This window comes from Equus asinus, chromosome 30, assembly GCF_041296235.1.
Source record: "Equus asinus isolate D_3611 breed Donkey chromosome 30, EquAss-T2T_v2, whole genome shotgun sequence".
Classification (NCBI taxonomy): Eukaryota; Metazoa; Chordata; class Mammalia; order Perissodactyla; family Equidae; genus Equus; species Equus asinus.
Window position 1 is genome coordinate 5,431,853 of NC_091819.1, and position 20,616 is coordinate 5,452,468.

General features: G+C 34.6%; 1 protein-coding gene across 2 annotated transcripts in view; it reads right to left on the reverse strand.

Annotated features, from left to right (window-relative positions):
- Positions 1-8,984: 8,984 nt before the first annotated feature.
- The window catches only part of F13B (coagulation factor XIII B chain), a 30,816-nt gene continuing 19,184 nt past the window's right edge, over positions 8,985-20,616 (reverse strand). The window contains exons 9-12 of one of the 2 annotated variants that reach the window (XM_070501600.1): positions 19,239-19,439; positions 18,799-18,981; positions 13,011-13,224; positions 8,985-9,287 (exon numbers count right to left, since the gene is read on the reverse strand). In XM_070501600.1, coding sequence (XP_070357701.1) covers positions 9,221-9,287; positions 13,011-13,224; positions 18,799-18,981; positions 19,239-19,439 — 665 coding nt within the window. In that variant the 3' untranslated portion in view covers positions 8,985-9,220. Of the gene's footprint in view, positions 9,288-11,576; positions 11,834-13,010; positions 13,225-18,798; positions 18,982-19,238; positions 19,440-20,616 lie in introns of those variants that run through there. The other variant, XM_014845308.3, reaches the window with a different exon arrangement.

The following is a 20,616-nucleotide window of genomic DNA, read 5'->3' on the forward strand; positions in this document are numbered from 1 at the left end:
GGGCTAGGATATAAATTTAGTAATTGCTCATATGTAGATGATATTTAAAGCTACAGGATTGCATGGGATCACATAGAGAGTTTGAATGGTGAAATAAGAGAGGAGGTCAAGGGGATTGAGCATTGGAGACTCTGCATTACTAGAGATCTGGGCAATGAGGAGAAGCCAGACAAGGTTATAGGAGAAAAACTAGGGAAGGCTGGTAGAATGATTTTAAGAATCAATTACAATGAGGGAGGGGATTCCCCACACATCCAACAAGCAAGTCTTACACCTGCTTGGTGTCCTACAATTTCTGACACTCTACCTAGAGATAGCATCAGATTTCACAGGTTAAAGCCTCAGTCTTAGAAGTCTGCCCCCCAATCCTAAATTCAGATGCCAGCCACAAGTCCAGATCGCCACCTGTTCTGATCAACCAGCTATAGATTGGGGCTTCCCACGCCCCTCCCCTTGGGTTTGACTTATTTGCTGGAGTAGCTCACAGAACTCAGAGAAACATTTTACTTACTAGATCACTGTTTTATTATAAAAGGGTGAAACTCAGGAACAGTCAGATGGAAGAGATGCAAAGCGCAAGGCATGGGGAAAGGACACAGAGCTTCCATGCCTTCTCAGAACGTATGCCGCTCTCCCCAAATCTCCAAGCATTCACCAACCAGTAAGCTCTCCAAACCCTGTCCTTTAGGTTTTTATGAAGGCTTCATTACACAAGAGTGATTAATTAAATCATTGGCCATTGACTGATTCAACCTCCAGCCCCTCTGCCCTCCCTGAAGTTCAGGGAGGTGGAACAGAACATTTTAACCATCTAATCACATGGTTGGTTCTCCTGACAACCACCTCATCCTTGTTACCTAAAGGCTTTCCAAAAGTCACCTAACTGACATAACAATAGATGCTTTTATTGTTCTCATCACGTAGGAAATTCTAAGGGTTTTAGGAGATCTGTGCCAGAAACAGAAGGAAAACCAAATATTTCCTTCGTATTATAAATCAATATCAGCTGGTGTCTGAGAAGCAATGCCAAGAACGTATTTCAGGGACACATATTTCAAAATGTCATTCAACAGGACATGAAACATGTCAAAGACTGCTTAGAACTGGGCAAGATGCCTGATAATTGAACAATTGATTTAGCTATGTAAAAGTCACTGGTAACTTTGCTTAGAGGCATTTCAGTAAAGTGTGAATAATTGCAGTGTCTTCAAGATATACAGATGGCCAATAGGCACATGAAAAGATGTTCAAAGTCATTAATTATTAGGGAAATGCAAATCAAAACTACAATGAGATATCACCTCAAACGCATCAGGAAGGCTATTACTAAAATGAGAAGAAGTAACGAGTGTTGGAGAGGACTTGGAGAAAAGGGAGCCCTCGTACACTGCTGATGAGAAGGCAAACTGGTGCAGCTGCTACAAAGAACAGTATGGAGATTTCTCAAAAAAGTAAAACGAAAACTACCATATGATCCAGCTATTCCACTTCTGGGTATTTACCCAAAGTGCATGAAAAATCTAATTCAAAAAGATGCATGCAAGCCTATGTTCATTTCAGCATTACTCACAATAGCCAAGACTTGGAAGCAACCCAAGTGCTCATCAGTGGATGAGTGGATAAAGACCAAGTGCTTATCAACGGATGAATAGATAAAGAAGATGTGGTCTGTATGTATAACGGAATACTACTCAGCCATAAAAAAGACAAAATCGTGCCATTTGCAACAACACGGTTGGACCTTGAGTGTATTATGCTAAGCAAAATAAGTCAGACAGAGAAGATAAATACTGTATGCTTTCACTCATATGTGGAAGATAAACAAACAAACAAATAAAGAGAACAGATCAGTGGTTACCAGAAGGGAAGGTGATGGGTGCAAAGTGAAAGGGGTCAAGGGGCACATATTTATGGTGACAGAAACTAGACTTTTGGTGGTGAACCCAATGCAGTTTATACAGAAGCTGATAACTAATAATGTACACTTGAAATTACACAGTGTTATAAACCAAGGTAACTTCAATAAAATACTTTTTTAAAAAGAGAGAATGTAGGGTGATAAAGTAAGATTAGGGAGGATAGGAAACAAGAAAGTTTATTCTAAAAGGAGTAGATAAATGAGGCAGTAGCTGGAAAGGGGATGTGATTAGAGGGAAATTTCACCTTATTGAATTGTGACATTTTCAGCATGTCTGTATAATCACACATGACTCAGTAGAGAAAGAGAAATTGGTGATATCAAAAAAGGGGACAATTCATGGAGCAGGTTCCTTGCCTAGTTTAAAAGGGAAGGAATCTGGAGCCCACATGAAGGGATTAGTCTGAGAAAAGAGTAGGAACAGTAACTAAATGAAACAAGAGGCAGAACAAGTTATTTGGAATGAGATGATTTATTTGGCCATTCCACGTCTACATCTTTGATAATATATAGGGAGATCCATCAGTACAATGGAACATATCCCAGGCAATCTTAACATGAAGTCGATACACTTATTGACAGAGAAAGATGCCTATGGTATTATTTGGAGTGAAAAATAAATAAATGCAGAACAGTATGTCTGTAGTTCATTATAGTTGAAATCAAAAGCTTATGATCGTATATTGATAGATACATACTATTTGTATAAAATAACAGTTGTCCTGGAGAATGGAAAGAAGGAGGGAGTTATTTATTTTTCTCTTTCTCCTTGAAATAAAAATGTTTATCAAAGCTGGGGGTTGGTATAGACTAGAAGTTTACTCATTTGTCTGTCATCCTTTAAATAAAAAGTATTGTTGATTCTTATACGCCCCCATAGTACTTATATACTTCATACCTATTTTATATGTATTTTACTTTAGGGTGAAGGGAAGTGCTATAAGATTTTTTCGGCTATCAGATTGCATGATAGAAATTCTATAATGAGTTATTCAGGCTCTCAGATATCACATAAGATATTGAAGGTATGATATATGGAGTTTTATTTATATTATTTCATTTAAACCACATGTTTATTTTCTTTCAACACACAAATGTTATTTTTCCAGAGTCTACACAATATTGTGTGTCTTCTCCACTTATTAACAATGGAAATGTCACCTCATTTCCATTATCAGTATATGCTCCAGGATCAGATGTTGAGTACTGTTGCCAGTCCTTCAATGAACTCCCAGGCTCCACAAATCTAACATGCAGAAATGGGCAGTGCTCAGAACCACCAAGGTGCATAGGTGAGTTCTTCACATTCTCCTGGAGCCTGAGATTTGATATTTATAGTAGAATCTTTATGGACTAATTTCATAGGATGATTTTTACTTAAATTTCATTCAGCTGAAAACATCTGACAAATGTAAATATAAGGAAAAATCTTTGAAAAATCTGCTTTAAACAAAGTGTAAGAAGTTTCTTTAAAAATTATAAATAAATTTTAAGAAGCTTAAACAGGCTATGGTGCATTACAAGACTCCATAAATAAAATACAAAGTTATTTAAACATGGGACCTGTTTTCACACCATTAAATATCTTCACATTACAAGCACCACAGGGTTTTTCAAAAAGACCATTTGCAAAAGATTGGTCTAAGAGTTGTCTTTTATCAGTATATTAGATTCTACTTGTAAACCTGAAAGTGTTCCTGGTAGAACTCTTGGTTGACTACTGTTGACCTTGATGATTGGATAAATGATGATGTCTGTAGTGAGAGAAGAGAGTATGTGTATGTGTGGGGGGAGGAAGTGTAAAATAGAGTCAGTTTTTAATACTTCATTTTAAAGAGGCTATATATGAGCCTGAATCTCTGAGAAGAGGTTCAGGAAAAGATGTGGATTGAGAAGAGCAAAAACAGATGATGGGACCCTGAGTAAGACAATAGTTATCTAATAGGAGGAAGTAGGAGCCAAAAGCCTGTGAACAAGGACAGGAACACTGATCGGAGACATAGAAGCATAGTCAGGACAAAGTGGAGTGATGGGGGCCAAGGAAGGACGGTTGCAAGAAGGAAGGAATAGTCACTAATCACGGTTGCAGAGACAACTAGTACAATTAAGACTGAACATATGTGTTCTGAGTTTTCCAGATGAGAATAAGTTGAATAACAGGGCAAGAAACCAATTTGCAGTGAGTTGAACAGTTATTTACTCCAAATCATTTCTTGCCAATTATACTTGTGTATTATCTGTATCTTTCTTCATTTGTCTATTTTCTTATCTTTAAAAAAATGCCTATTTTTATTTGCTTACTCTTTTTATGTTTCCTATTTCATTAAGATTTCTATTTATTTGCGTTAATTTCTTCCTTTTTCTCTTTGGTTTTACTTATTGTTCTTTCTCTAGCTTTTAGATTTGGTTGTTTAATCCATTTATTATCATTTTTATGTTGATTGACATATATTTTTAAGCTAATAATTTTTCTCTGAGCAGTGTTTTAGCTATAGCCCATATATCCTGATATGTAATATTTTCATTATTGTTTTCTAGAATTTGGTGATTTTAGTTTATATTTCCATTCTGACCCAAGAGTTGTTTAATAAAAAATTGTGCATTTTTAGAGAGAAAGGCCTTTTTACTTTGCTTAAGTTTTCAATGTATTACACTATGATCAGAGAATGTTGCTTATATTAATCTATTTAGAATTTAACTAGATTTCTTTGTGCCCTAATATACACAGTCAGTTTTCATAACCATTTCATATACACTGGAGAATAAAGTACATTCTTTATTATTAGGGTACAGAATTGACATAAGTCCTTAAGATATAGCTTATTGATTGTTTGCTAGAATCTTCTATATCCTTTACTTATATTTTGTTCACTAAAAATTTTACTAACTTGCCTTCTTACTACCTCTCATATATTTTCTGCTTTATAAAATTTACTGCTGTGTAAATTCATGTATAGATGTTTGTAACTGAATAGTGTCTCATTTTGCAGTTGATGCTTCTTTGACTCATTTACTGCTCATTACTCATTTACAGCATATCCACCTTGCCAAGACTGGCATCCTTATTTTTCTTTGTTTGAATTTGTTTCACTTTTACCTAATGTGCCTTTTTAAAAAACTGTGGTATAATAAACATAACATATAATTTATCACCTTAACCATTTTTAAGTGTACATTTCAGTGATATTAAGTACATGCAGATTGTTATGCAACCATCACCGTTGTCCATCTCCAGAACCGTTTCCATCTTGAAAGACTGAAACTACACATTAAACAACACCCCCCTCCCATTCACTCCTGTTCCCAAGCCCTTGCAACTACTATTCTACTTTCTGTATCTATAAATTTGACTACTCTAGGTACTTCATATAAGTGGACTCATACAGCATTTTTTATTTTGTGACTGGCTTGTCTTACTTAACAGAGTACCCATAAGATACACCCATGTTGTAGTGTGTGTCAGAATTTCCTTCCTTTTTAAGGCTGAATTGTATGTATATACTACATTTTGTTTATTCATTCATCTGTCGGTGGACACTTAGGTTGTTTCCACTGTTTGGATGTTGCAAATAATGCAGATATGAACATAGGTGTACAAATATCTCTTTGAATCACTACATTAAATTCCTAGAAAGAGAATTGCTGGATCATATGTCCATTCTAGTTTTAATTTTTTAAGGAGCTACCATACTGTTTTTCATAGTGGCTGCACAATTTTCTATTCCCATCAACAGTACACAATGGTTCCAGTTTCTCCACATCCTTGCCAACAGTTGTATTATCTGTTTTTGATAGTGGTCATCCTAATGGATGTAAGATGGTATTTTACTATGGTTTTGATTTGTATTTGCCTAATGATTAGTGACGTTGAGCATCTTTCTGTGTCTTTATTGGCCATTTGTACATCTTCTTTGGAGAAATGACTATACAGATCTTTTGCTCATTTTTAAATTGGGTTATTTATCTTTTTATTTTGACATGAATTCTTTATATATTCTAAACACAATTCCCTTATCACATGAATGATTTGAAAATATTTTATCTATTTCTTGGGTTGCCTTTTCACTCTGTTGATTGTGTCCTTTGATGTGTGCTTGTCCTTTCTTTTTCTGTTAACTATTCTGAAGAATTTAGTTTTAGTTGTTATTTTTGAACATAACATTGAGTTAGGTATTGCTTTGTGACCCAATCAGAAAAGCTTTCGCTCTTGTAGTGTATGAATTAAGCTCTTTCACAATTTGGTATAACTACAGTGTGTTTGTAGAGTTTTCCAGTCTTCCACCATTGCAGTCTCCTTGTTCATTATGTTCTTGCTGCAGTTATTGTTTTTCTGTCTATTTTGCTATTTAGAAATGCGTGTATTTTTTCAGGTAGTTATCTTTATCCTAATGTTTTAATTATACCCTACTCCCACAAGTTTTGGGCAATGTCCATTTGTCCCTATCATGAGAAACAATAAAACTCACTTACAAATTATTCCTTCCTTCTCCTTCTCTCCCTTTCCTCCATCATCCATTTTATTGAATGTAAGATCTTTCTTCGTGTTTGTATTTGTTATTTTTTAATATATTTAGAATTCCACTATTTCATTTCAGCTTTAAATTATATTATTTGATTTCCACCTATAACCTATGAAGGAGAGAAGGGAGGGAGAGAAGAAGGAAGGAGAGAATGACAGAAGGAAGGTAGAAAGGAAAGAGATGAGGAAGATACAAAATTAAAAAGTCCATCAATTGGAGAATAATTAAATAAATTATACTATTTCCAGTTTATGAAATAGTATTCAGATATTATAAAGAATGAGATCAAGCCACATGTATTGATATGGTGATAGATCTATTGTATATCAAGTAAAAATAAAAGTCTTAGAACAATAGATACAGTATGATCACAACATGCATCCCATTAAATATATATACACAAATAAAAATATGCGTGTGTGTATATAAATGCATATTTAAGTGTGTATATTCACATCTGGAAGACACAGAGCAAATTCTTTAGACTGCTAATCCATGGACTGAGGAAGTAGATCTGGGGTATTGGGAAGAATAAGAGGAATTTTCATTCTTTACCCTATTTACATTGCATTGTTTGAACTGTTCTACAATGTCAAAGAGTCGTTCCCATATTTGACAAAAATAGTAAATAATTTTAAATTGGTAATTCTTAAAATATACGGTTATAGAAAAGTTTACTTGATGCTAAGTAAATATAGAAGCTGAATTTTTATTTTCTTCTAAGTTATTTTCAAAGTATATAACAAGTTAAAATCCTTGTCAGACTGAACCTTGCAATTGTCTAGTAACTAGTCTTTAATTTATATTTGAGAAGAAGTATATTATGAACTACTTCTTAGTTCAAGCTAGACTTTGTACATTCTCCAGTTACTCCATTTTTCCTCCAAAGGAATCATGCTGAGTTCCCGAATTCAGTTTTAATGTGTAGTGTTCTCCAGTGTTTTGATCTTTCTTTTTTTAAGAAGAAAGAGACAGATATTCATGAATTCTTAACTTCCCTTTGAAAAATTGAAGTTTCTCTGTGCAGAACCTGGCAGCACCCTTGTAGTCTTTGAAATCCCCCAGGGCAATCACCATGTTAGCGATTCTTTGATCTTTGACTTAGCATCCCTGTACCACAAGGATGGCAAATCACCCAAGCAAAGTTTGCTTTCATATTCATCATGATAAAAATTACCTTACAACACAAAGTTCTCTAGAAAGCAAAATGGTCATTACTATAACATTATTCTCAACACCTTGCACATCTAATTGAAGTGATAATTCAGTGAAACAGTTACAGTTTGCCAAATCATTTTGCAGGATTGTGCTTCTTTGTCAAGCAATCCTTTACTTCTTCTATCCTCTCACTCTCTACATAACTTTTTCCTACTTTCTCTGGTCTCCTCAATCCTTTAACTTCTCTTCCCACACGTCCTTCCACATTCTCAGCAGGTGACTTCCCCTCCTTCACAGAGGAAATAGAAAATGTGACATGAATCAACATATTCCAGCCACAAACCCAGTCCCTCCTTCCAGCGAGGAGCAGTTCTCTACTTGTCCTTGGGTCCCATCTCTTCTCACTTTTTCAGGAATCGTCTGCAGTCTATTACACAATATATTTCCCCCATATATTCCATGGTCCTTCTTTATTGGCCCACTCCCATTTAATTTGAACATGTTCAAATTTCTCCCATCTTACTCAAAAAGACCTCCTTTATTATCCTGCCTCTGCCTCCATGCCACCCTACATCACTCCTTTTCACTGTCACATTTACTGCCAAGCTCGCTACATTCATGTCTCTGCTTTTGTACTTTACACTTCTTCCTTAACCTGCTCCAGTCTCAATTTCATGCTTAGTGAAGCTGTTCCTTGCAAGGTAATCAATAATATCCAAGCAGCATTTTCAGTCCTCATCTCTTCCAGTTTTCATTCAAACAGTCCAGCCATTCCTTATCAATTTCTTTTGTTATATATTTTCCTATATCCAATCGCTAAACTTCTGATACCCTCAAAGCCCTGAGCTAGGTCTACTTCTAACCTCACCCTGATAAACTCATCTAGTACCTGAGTTTTAATAAACATCTATAACTGATGACTCCAAATTAGGCCCAGTGCACTGTTCTGATATCCAGGCTTACATAAACTCCCACAGATTGTGTTCCCAAGGAAGCAGGCTATGGGATGGAAATTAGCAGCCAAGGAGATTTTTAAGGAATTCTCTCAGGACCCACACCTGAGGAAGGGTAAGGAAGGAGGCAGGATGGCGGAAGTTGGGCTGCAAAGAAGTTTCAACCAGTGTCATCAGCCAACTCTGTGGCGAGCTCTGTGGAAGCCGGGATGACCCTTTAGAGTTGTCCTGAGTTCGAGTAAAGGGGTCTTTTCTTTATAACTCCTGTTGACTAGTCACTGATGCATGCCCCCCTTGGAAGGAGTTATGACCTTGGGAGAAAATGTTCTCTTCAGCTGAGGCAACCCCCTTAGGGAGCTGATAATTGAGAGCTCCCAGCACCTGAGAGAATAAGTCTTCTGTTTCTGAAAGGAATCTGGGTGGTTCATCACAGCATTGACTACAAGAATCAACTGCTTTCTTAATATTTTTACTTGGCTACCCTGCATATACCTCAAAAATAACATGTCCAAGGGCCAGTCTGGTGGTGTAGTGTTTAAGTTCGCACACTCCGCTTCGGCAGCCGGTTCACTGGTTCAGATCCTTGATGCGGACCTATGCATCGCTTATCAAGCCATGCTGTGGCAGATGTCCCACATATAAAGTAGACGAAGATGGGCGCGGATATTAGCTCAGGACCAATCTTCTTCAACAAAGAGAGAAGGATTGGCAGTGGATGTTAGTTCAAGGATAATCTTCCTAAAAAAAAAAAATAGTAATAACATTTCCAAAACTAAAATCTTCATGCTAATCTCCACTCCTCAGTTTACCTCTCCTATCACACTTAGATGGCCATCCCATCCACATAGTCAAGCCAGAAACCAAGTAGTCCTCCTAAACTCTTTTCTCTGCCTCATGCCCAGCCCACAGCTAATCAATTATCATCATCATGATTTCACATTCTAAATGTTTCTTGTCAGTCTAGTTTGCACCATCTCTGCTGCTGCCTCCAGTGTAAATGGCTACCATATCTTGCTTGGATAATCGCGTTATTTTCCTTAGTGGTTTTCTTATGCCTACACTTTTCCCCCTTCATCTCAGTCTCTCCTTAATGTTGTCAGCAGTGTCTTCTTAAAAATCTCTATGAGCATCTCATTTCAATCAATAACTTCCAAAATCTTTAATTTTGTCTATGAAGGTCTTCCTCATCAGACCTCCAGTCTCTCCAGGTTTACCTTGCTCCACTCTCTTCTTCACTCTCCTCCACTCAGTCCTTACTGGACTTTTACTAGTTTCTTGTAAATACCATGTTTTCTGCTGTTTTCCACATATTCCTCCCTCTACCTGAAATTCTTTTCTTCTCCCCGTTAAAGTCTCAGCCTCAGCATCCAGGACTAGGCTGCATCTCCTGGTGCTCACTACAAAATACATGTCTTTCTTGGCACACCTCATTTTGTAGGGGAATAAAATCTCTTTCTTCCCCACCAGAGAACAAACTCCATAACAGCAGAAGGTGTGTTTTATTCATTGTTTTTTCTCCAGTGCTTAGCATATTGCCTAGCATAGGATATGTGCTCAATATTTGATTTGTGTGGGCCATTCCCTCTACTTGGAATGTCTTCTCTAGTCTTATTAACCTCAGACTCTTTTCCCAAGAAGCTTCCCATACTCAACCTCACTAAAAAAGTTCATTATCATCTCCTCCATCCTACCGCTTTACTTTGTACATGCTTCCATTGTTGCACTTTTCACACTTTCATTTCTTTAGCATTTGAAGTTTACAAACTGGCAGCTTATGGACTTACCTTGCTCACAATATTTTTCAGTTCCTTCCTCCAGATATAAAAACCAGTAGATTTCACAATTAACAACTCAGAAGATATGGGGACTGGATACTATTATTCCCACATGACAATGACCCACCTTGAACAAAGCTTCTGTTTCCTGGGATACAGCAAGTACTCAATATTGTTTATTAATAGATTGATGGTGAATTAATTGAAAAGGATTAATACTTTTTTTCTACTTACAAAACTTCATGGACTTTATAGTAAAAGGTATTTTACTAAAATACCTTTAAAATGCAGAATCCTACATTTAAAAACTAACTGCTAGGAAGGTGTAACAGAGTCCTAGTACCCAGTAGTGCTATTGCAGGTGCTTATAAACGAACTGGAATAACCATTGGAAGTATAGCTGTTACTTCAAACTGAAAAGTGACAATGTGGTTACTTGAGGTCCCCAACAGATATTGGTAATACTGACACTGCCACATTTTTGGTGCTTGCAGGTCTCATTGATTTCAGATTTCATAATCTGCATGATTCCAACAATTTCCTAACTTAAAAAAATTCCTTGAAAGTATAAAATATAAAAATAGCAAGGGTTATTCATTTTTTTTACCATGTTTCTTGGGCAACATTTTAACATGTGGAGAGTTCACTACCTCACAAACAATTTGATTATTAGCTTTGTAGCTAATATTAAAGTTAATTTTAAAATCTCTTTACATTTAGACAGTCTAAAGGGCAGTCTCTTCTGCATTTAATAAAGTAAATCTTCTAATAAAATGTATAGTTTTTTTATCTCTAGTGTGTTTGCTTCTCTAATATTGACATAAAGAGTGAATTGAAAGTAATGAAAAACCCTAATGTTAATGAACATGATGAAGACAAATATGAATTTTTTGCACATATATTGAAGACAACAATATAGCTCAGTGAATGGACATTAGGAAACAGAAATATATTGATGTGAAGATCTTTTTTTTTTTTTTTTGAGGACGATTAGCCCTGAGCCAACATCCACCACCAATACTCTTCTTTTCACTCAGGAAGATTGGCCCTGAGCTAACATCTGTGCCCATCTTCCTCTACTTTATATGTAGGATTCCTGGCACAGCATGGCATGCCAAGCAGTGCCTAGGTCCAGGCCCTGGATCTGAACCAGCGAACCCTGGGCCACTGAAATAGAGCGTGCAAACTTAACCACCATACCACCAGGCCAGCCCCTACAGATCAATTTTGTAACAGATGGAAGACATGCTATAAAGATTAAGTTACATGTCAAATCTTCCAAACTAAAAATGAGGCAACATGTTCTGCTTTTTATTTATAAATAAAGAAAATGTTTAGCATAAACAATTTAGAGTCAAATCTTCAAGCAAGTACAAAAGTAGAGGTTTTTAATTCAACAGTTTTCTTCTAAAAATTGTGTTTTATAAAGGATTATTTGATGTGTTGAAATGCTATTCTTCTTTCTGCCATTCATTTTTTTGTCCTTAAAGTTCTTGAACAAACAGTATGCTTGACAAGAAAGAGAGAGATGGGGAGAGAGAGACAGAGAGATTTTTTAAACAAGCATCTTTTCTGGTCAAGTATTTATTGTAATTTTAGTCCTTACAACATTTCAGATAATTAGTCACTGTTTTAACTGGTGCTGACAAGAAGAAGTAACCATTCTTGATAAATGATATCATCAATTCCTTTTGAAACACTCAATGTCATTTACTACACTAACTCCAGTTTTGTACAATTTTTTCTAGGTTATTTGCTTCTTTTTCTCTCAGGAATGAGAAATCCAAAATACACTAAAACATTTAAGTAGCATAATAAAATTTCTCTACCTGATTTTACCACAGTTAAAAAATTAAAAGTTTTCCACTAATGTGTGTGTTATGAACAGTTTTTTTCTAGAGTGTTCAAAGTATCTAAAAACCTGCCCTTATGTAGTTCATACAGCTCATTGTTTACAGCTACTAGAATAGTACCATATGCCCTTTGCCAGAAATTATTTTTTAATATTCTTAGTTGAACATAAAGTATAATTTCCACTTTACACTGTGTCTTCAAAAGGGTCAAAATTCCGATCCTATAAAATAATTATATCATTTTATTTATTATTTTAATACTTTTCTCAAAAAATAAGATTATTTTCCATTCATCAAGAAGTAGAAACCATATTTCTTACATTTTAATATAGGAATCACTTTAGTAAGTGATTCCAAATTCTTATGTAGAAATGTGTTCCTGAAAATACATAATTTTAATCATTGTTATTAACATGCTGTTCTATTGGTAGAAAGATTTGTACAACTGCCTTTCCCATCTTTATGACTTATATATGAACTTGTACTTGGAAGTGGGAGAAAATGTGATTTTCTCTCTCAGAACACAGGTTAATTTTTACACATTTAAATATTGCACATTTCAATCGATTTATTTACCAAATTGCCAAAGTGTCAGAAATATCAAATGGCAAACAAGACTTTGACTTCAGACAACTCAGAAAGCTTGTTGAATTGATAAATATTTCTAGGAGTTTGCTTGGATTAAAAAAATAAATAAAATGATTTTTTCCTTTAAAATGACCATAAAGTAGGAGTGTTGTAGAACCTAATATTTCTGAAATTTATAACACAATGAATCTCTTGAATAACAGTTTAACCAAAAAAATTAGTTGAGGGCACAAGCCTCTTCTTACCTTTCTATTTGAACACATCTTGGATAGGTTAACTGCCCTCTGTCACACAGCACTCTAAGTTCAGATCTGATAACAGATACCTGAACTATGTAAGTATCTCTCTTACAAAGAAACTCAATATACTCGCCATGAAGAATATATGGTCTATTGTCAAAATCCCACTTCAGGAGTAAATTATTCTCTTCCATTTCAGCAAAAGATAATGTGCAAGGCTCTAAAAAATAAAAAGAAGAAAATTATCTTGGTACATCTTGGTACTAACAGGAAGCATTGTGCTGCCTACTCATGACGACCTTAAAATTCCCAGGCATTAGAGTGGCAAGCATGTTAGTTAGAATTAAAATTTGTCAGAAAAATATGTTAGAAGCTCATGAAAAACAGTCTGCCACTTATTGCTGTGGTCCTGGATTTCAGAAAAAAGGTATGTTCTGCCAGTCAGTTAGCTTTATGCCATTAAGTTTTTCAAAAGATAGCAAACAAAAAAGGTGGGGTTTTTTAGAACATTGGCAGCTACTAATAATCATTGAAATAATGCTATTTCTTTTTCTTCTTCAGGAAGTTCAAATAAAATGCTCATGAGACAAACTACTTGTTTTATTATTGGATAGACTATATTTTATGGAAATGTAAGAACAAGCTGAATTCTCACCACTAAATCAAATTTGATGGCCTGATGGCATACAAAGTGGTTGACAGTTTCTTATCTTTTAAATTTCCACTTATTAAGGAATAACAAGATTGGATTAAGATGTTTTAATTCTAAGCATTGAAAGTATTATTGTGTCCTTCCTTCGTATGCATTAAAATAAAACAAAAACTTAAGATAAGTATTAGGACACTTCATAAACTTCTTGGTTTTTTCCATGATGAAAAGACTATTTCCAAAATATCAAATACCAAATTCTTTCTGAAAATGGGGTTGCTTGCATCCTTATTTGCCTCCTGGATGGCCTAGCACTAATGAGAAGCTTCTGATATGGGTAAAAAGGTCCAGAGTTGCTAACAGGGCATATGAATAATACAGCTATAATACATTAACAAACTTCTTTATTCAATTGTTTTCAACAAATATTTCTTGAATGTCAGATGTTACGCTAGAAATGCTATAGACAAAATAAAAATGGACAAGAATTATTAGAAACACTCTAATAGGATCTTTATAGTCACTGTAAAATAGCTTTGAAAATGAGGTCAAATTGTACTATAGTTTACAATATCATTGTTTTATAAAGTGTGAAATTTTCCAAAACAAGTTAAAAATTGGTTCATGGACCTTCTGTTCTCTGCTATAACAGAGTAGCCTATATCAGACCAGCACCTCTACTAAGAGCTAGAAAATATGAAAACTGACAGAAAGCAAGTATTTCAAGGAATCAGAGAATTTCCAAGGCAGTCAGTCTCAAGATACTAAGGTCCTGGTAGAAACTCATTCTCAAAAGTTCAACATTCTGTGTGGCATTTTCCTTGTGGGATATTTGTTCATTCTCAGCACAAGCTGAAAGGCTGGGTAGAGAATGGCTAACAACAAACATGGAGCCAGGAAAGCTTTTGAAAATCTCATGGGATTTAGGATACAAAAATGGAAGTTTGGGTCAGCTAGGACAGCCAGGACTTGAGGGGCCAAGAACCCAGAGGGATGGGACGTGCAGAAAATAAGCTCGATCCTCTGCAATGGCTTTTCCCTTGAGCCGTTTACCTATTCTTGACTTGTGCAGACAGAGGATAAGGAGCCAAGCAGACAGTGAACGAAAGCTCCACTAAGCTTTTGGCAGTCTCCCAGCAATATCAGAGCCAGTCAAGAAGGAGAAACTTTAATATATATACCAAACTCTCAGTGCAGAACCCTGTAGGCTTATAGTCTATAAATAGGGGCAAACAAAGGTCTTAAAACAAGCTCAGAGAAGACTTTGTCTCTAATTGGATTGAGACCAACTGCCCCTACACTATCAGCCAGAGGATGGGATGAGTTATTTGCTGAATAAGATAACATCATCATCCCAAGCTCCTAAAATTTTCCAGGGATAATATTTGACATTGAATCAACTGTTAACAGAAATAGTAAGAAATGAAGCTAAGAGAAAGAAGTAAGCCTACAGATGATCTAGATAGTGGAGTTTTCAGACAAGGACTTAAAGTTAAGTGTTATTAATATGATCAAGAAATAGATGTTAAAATGAAATCTTTCATCAGAAAACTTGAATCTACAAAAGAATATGAAATGGAAATTCTAGAAATGAAATGATAATAGATGAAATTGAGAACTCAATACATGAGTTTAAAGCAGACTAGACACATCTAAAGAAAAGATTAGTGAACTGGAAGATATATCTGGACGAAAATTACCAAACTGAAACAAAGAGAAAAAGAGCCTCCCAAACCTGTGAAAAACATCAAGCCACAGTTTCAAGAAGTGCTACCAACTTGAAGAATAAAATGCTCAAAGAAACCCACACCTAGGTCTAACATAAATAACCTACTGAAAATAAAGACCCAGAGAATCTCAAAACCAGCAAAGTACAAACAGAACTTAGTTTCAAAGAAGTAACTTAAGAATGATATCTGACTATTTAACAAAGACTATAAAAACCAGAAAAAGGATGAGATGACAGCTTTAAAAAACTGAAAGAAAAGAAGGCCTAAACTAGAATTCTATATCAAGCAAAATTACTCTTCCAAAGTGAAGGAAAATAAAGAAGTTTTCAGACCAAAAATACTGAGGAAATAATAAAGAAAAAATTTTTTAAGGCATATGGGAAATTAGCCCCATGAGAAACAGAGAAAAACATATGAAGATGAGGAATAAGTCATTGATAAATATATGGGTAAATCTTAAAGAATATTGTTGGACAGCATACTATTAATAATATCTTTGAGACTTAAGCTATATGTAGGATGAAAATGCATGACACAGTGTTACAAGAAGTGGGAAGGGTAAATAAAGTTAAAGTGTTCTGGGTCCTAGAGGAGTGGAAAAAGTACTAATTTATATTCAATCATAGTAAGTTAAGGTTGCATTATGTAATCTCTATGAGGACAGTTAAAGGATGCCAAGAGGAAAGTATAATTAGCAAGCTAGTAGAGAGTGAAGCGGTATGAATAAAAAATAAATTGACTTACCCATAAGAAAGCAAAAAAAAAAAAAAGAAAAAGAAAGAATATAGAACAGATAGGAGATATATCTAGTACAGTATGATGGTAGCTACAAACCCAATATATCAGTAATTATATTAATATGTAATTGGACTAAATACTCCATTATAAAGGAAAAGATTGTCAGACTGAATAAGTATGCTTTAAATAAACTAAATATATATTGCTTATAAGACCTATACACTAAAATTAAGAACCCAAGAGGTTGAAAGTTAAAGGATGGAAAATTGTACACTTTGTAAATACTTGTCAAAAGCCAGGTGGTACACTAAATTAGACTTGAAGGCAAAACCAAACAAAAACAAAGCACTGTGGAAGATAAAGGAAGACTCTTTCAAAATTATACGGGGCCAACACATCAAGATTTAATGTGTTTCAACTTATGTGCAACTAATAAAATAACATCAAAATACAAAACCAAAAATTGACAGAATTACAATGAGAAATGTTTTAAAATCCACAGAATGAGAAACTTTAACACACTTCTTTTGGTAATTGATAGAAAAACAAACACACACAAATCAGTACAGTTATGAATGAACTTAATAATGTGATTAAGGTCACATGTGAGGGGATGCACTATAATTAGTGTTCGGGTGGTGAACATGACATAATGTATACAGAATTCGAAATATGATGTACATCCAAAAAAAATAAAAATTAAAAAAACAAAAAAGAAGAAAATCACTTTTCCAAATCAAAAAAAAAATAATGTGAAAAACAAAGTTCAATGGACACACATGCCAACAACGACAAAGTTAGTTTATTTCAAGAACGATAGACCATTTACCTAAAGCAAATATATGCTTATTATAAAGCAAATATCAGTGAATTTCAAAAGACAGATATAATCCAAAGTGTGTCTCAATGGATTTAAATTAGAAATCAACAAAAAAAGAAAACTGGAGAATCCTCCAAAGGTTAGAACTTGGAAAATAAACTTCTAAATAATTCAGAGTGCATAGAAGATATCAAAATGTCTATTATAATTTTTTAACTGAATGATGATAACATCCCAAAATATAAAAACATGTGAGATGAAGTTAAAGTTGTGTTCAGGGGATAATTTATATCCGTAAATTCATATATTAGGAAAAACACATAAGGTGAAAATCAGTAATCAACTTATCCATCCAAAAAACTAGAAAAAGAATGATAAAATAACTCCAAGAAGTTAGAAGAGAGGAAGTAATAAGGATAAGAATATAAATTAATAAAATAATAAGGAACATTTGATGAAAGGATCAACAAATACAAATATTAGTTGTTTGAAAGGCCTAATAAAATGTACAGACCCTTAGCAAGAAATGTCTAGAAAGAGATACATCTTAATAGTAACCAAAAAAGACATCGCTAAAGGTATTCAAAAGAGTGTAAAAGTATGTCATGGACAACATTATGTCAACAAATTTGACAATTTAGATAAAATGGACAAATTCCTACAAAGCACTCCCTACCAAAACTGACAGGAGAGATAATCAGTTAACATCTATTAAACAAATTGAAGCTGTCAAAATCTTTACTTAAAGAAAAGTCGAGGCTCCGATGGTGTGTTCAGTGAATTCTTACAATTATTAAGGAAGAAATAGTACCAATCTTACACAAATTCCAGGATATTGAAAAAGAGGGAACACTTCCCAAATCACTGTATGAGCTTCGCAGAAACTTGGTACCAAACCCAAAAGGTAAATAATGCACCAATATCTCTCATGAAAATAGATACAAAACTTCTAAGTGAAACATTAGTAAACAAAATCCAACAAGTAGAAAAAGCATAATTCTTCACAACCATGTGGGATTTATTATGGGAATGCAAGCATGCTTTAACATTCAAAAGGAAGCAATATAATTCCAGGAGAAAAACACAAGAAATAATCATATGATTATTGCAACAGACACTGCTAAAATTAAAGACTCCTTGAAGATTTTTTTAAACCCTTAGCAAAATAGAAATAGAAGGTTTCTATATCTTTAATGTGATCTTTTAAAAGTATTTTTAACACCGTACTTAAAGACAAATTATTAAAAGCTTTATTTATGAGACTGGGAAACAAAGATACCCACTACCTCTTCTACTCAGTGTTGTACTGAAGTCCAAGCCAATGAAATGAGATGAATTAAATAAAAGTCAGATACGGAAATAAAGAAATATTTTCTTTTGATTTAAAGATATGCTATTTTGTACCACCTATTTGTCCCAAGAATCTTGGTGGATATTGTCACTTCTAATAGGATGCCCTGCTAGTAAAGCATTATCTTGCTTCATCTTTCTAGATTGAGGTGGCCATTTCTGTTTCCCCACTACTCATGTTTTCTATTATAGTATGGATCACACCAAGGATAATTGCTAATATGTGTACCCACACCACGATGGCCTCTTCATCTTACAGCCCCAGACCAAACCAATACCTGATGTATGGTTTGTACTTAATAAGTAATTGTTAGAGCGAACTGGACTATGGTTATTTATGAACTAGAGGAAAGAATAGAAACTAGTGACTAAATAGGCATGCCAATATGGTAAGATAAATGTAGCAAATTAAGCATTGTAAACGTGTTATATCAACTCAAAGAGAACAGAAAGTGAAAAAAATATGGCTTTGCTTTATTAAAGAGAGACGCATTTGGTAGTACCTACCTAAACACGATGGTGGTGTAGTCCACACTCCCTCTAAACAATAGGACTCCCTGGACCCCTGAAGAAAGTGGTGATCAAAACATTTGTACTCTACTGAGGAACCATTTTCATAGGTGTCTCCCGTTGAATTAATAATGACTCCGTTTTTAATAAGTGGAGGAGATGCACATATTCGTTTAGGCTCTGCAAAAATAATTTTTAAAATATACGATGAATGGCTATATTAAGTATCCAGCGCTTCTACAACTGCTACAGAAATAAAATGCACTATTTCATGTAAAAACATTTTTGCCAGCTTTCAAATAATTTTTAAATAGCGAGAGATCATTCCCAATTTCATAGATTAGATGATAGCCGTGAATTGTTTAGGGTCTTACACTTTGAACCCAAGTAGTGATATTGATCACCTGAGAAATTGTCAGAAAGCACTATCGTTTTACCTTTTTTAATACATAAAGGGTATTTCATTTCTCCTCTATTGCACTGGACAGATAATTCAGACACTGGGGTTGATGGAGATAAGCCATATCCCTGTTTACATACAAAATCTATTAAATCTCCATGTAGGACCTTTCCTTCATATTTCCACTTTATCTGTATGTTATTTCTATTCATGGAATCCACACTGAGAGTGCACGGCTCTGAAAGACAAAAATGCTCTTGTAAATTCTTTCCTCGACTGACAAGCACGAAAGTGATATATTTTTAAAAATAAAAATTATGACAGGCAACCAAAGCAATATTTTATATTTAACGTTTATCATTATTAAGGCTTCTCGCATTCATATATAATAAAGTATACACTTTGTTACTATCTAATGAATTTATACATTTCTTATTATCCTCATTATATCATAGATTAAAACCACTTAATTTGAAACATTAAAAATATTTAAGGCCATCCACCACTTAGGTTAATCATTATTTCCTCTCTATAAAACAAAAATCTTGAAATAGAAAATGAATTTACTTATTATATTTGTGGGACACCTACTATTTAATATACATCAATGAATGAAACAAAGACACCTGTCCTCACGGAGCTTCCCTTCTAACTGGGAGAAACACACACACAATAAACAGTAAATACATGGATTTTATCATTTGTGCCCATCTTTAAATTACATATGATAAATTAGATGGGAAAATGAGTAGGGTTGGAGTAAGGGAGGTTATCCTTTTAAGGGAGATGGTTGGGATAGTTCTAAATAAGAAGTAATATTGGCGCAGAGTTGAAGAAGCTTAAGGAGTGGACCACATCACTTTCCTAGGGAAGGGCATTGCAAGCAGAGGGAATAAATCTGAGACAAGAGCATCCTGGGCTTGTGTGAGGAAGAGGGAGAGAACCAAGTGGCTGGAGTAGAATGAGAGCAGGGAATACCAGTAGGGAGAGCTCTGAGAGCTTCGTAATGTCTGGAATAATAATTTACAGACGGAAAATTCTGCTCCTTATCACACTGTTTTTCCCATTTGTAGTGAGAGTAATTTAGTTCCAAAGGATAAATAAAATGTGCAAAGCTCTCTCCTCTTGCCCTGATGACAAGGAAAGATCTTCTCTCAGTATTTGCTTTAGACAATTAACACCAAGCCTGAATGTCATGAGGTGATTTGTTCCAGAGATAGAATGACAGATTTCTTTAAACCTTGTTATTCCTTATGAGGTTGTTCCATTTCTAGCTTTTCCATTACTGTTTCAATCTTCAGAGATGACTGTACTTCCATTCAATGTAATATCAATCAAATCATCAAAAACTTAAAATCAAACATTTATGAAAATATGAGAGCAATAGATAAACTGTAAGTGAAGATATATTTGAT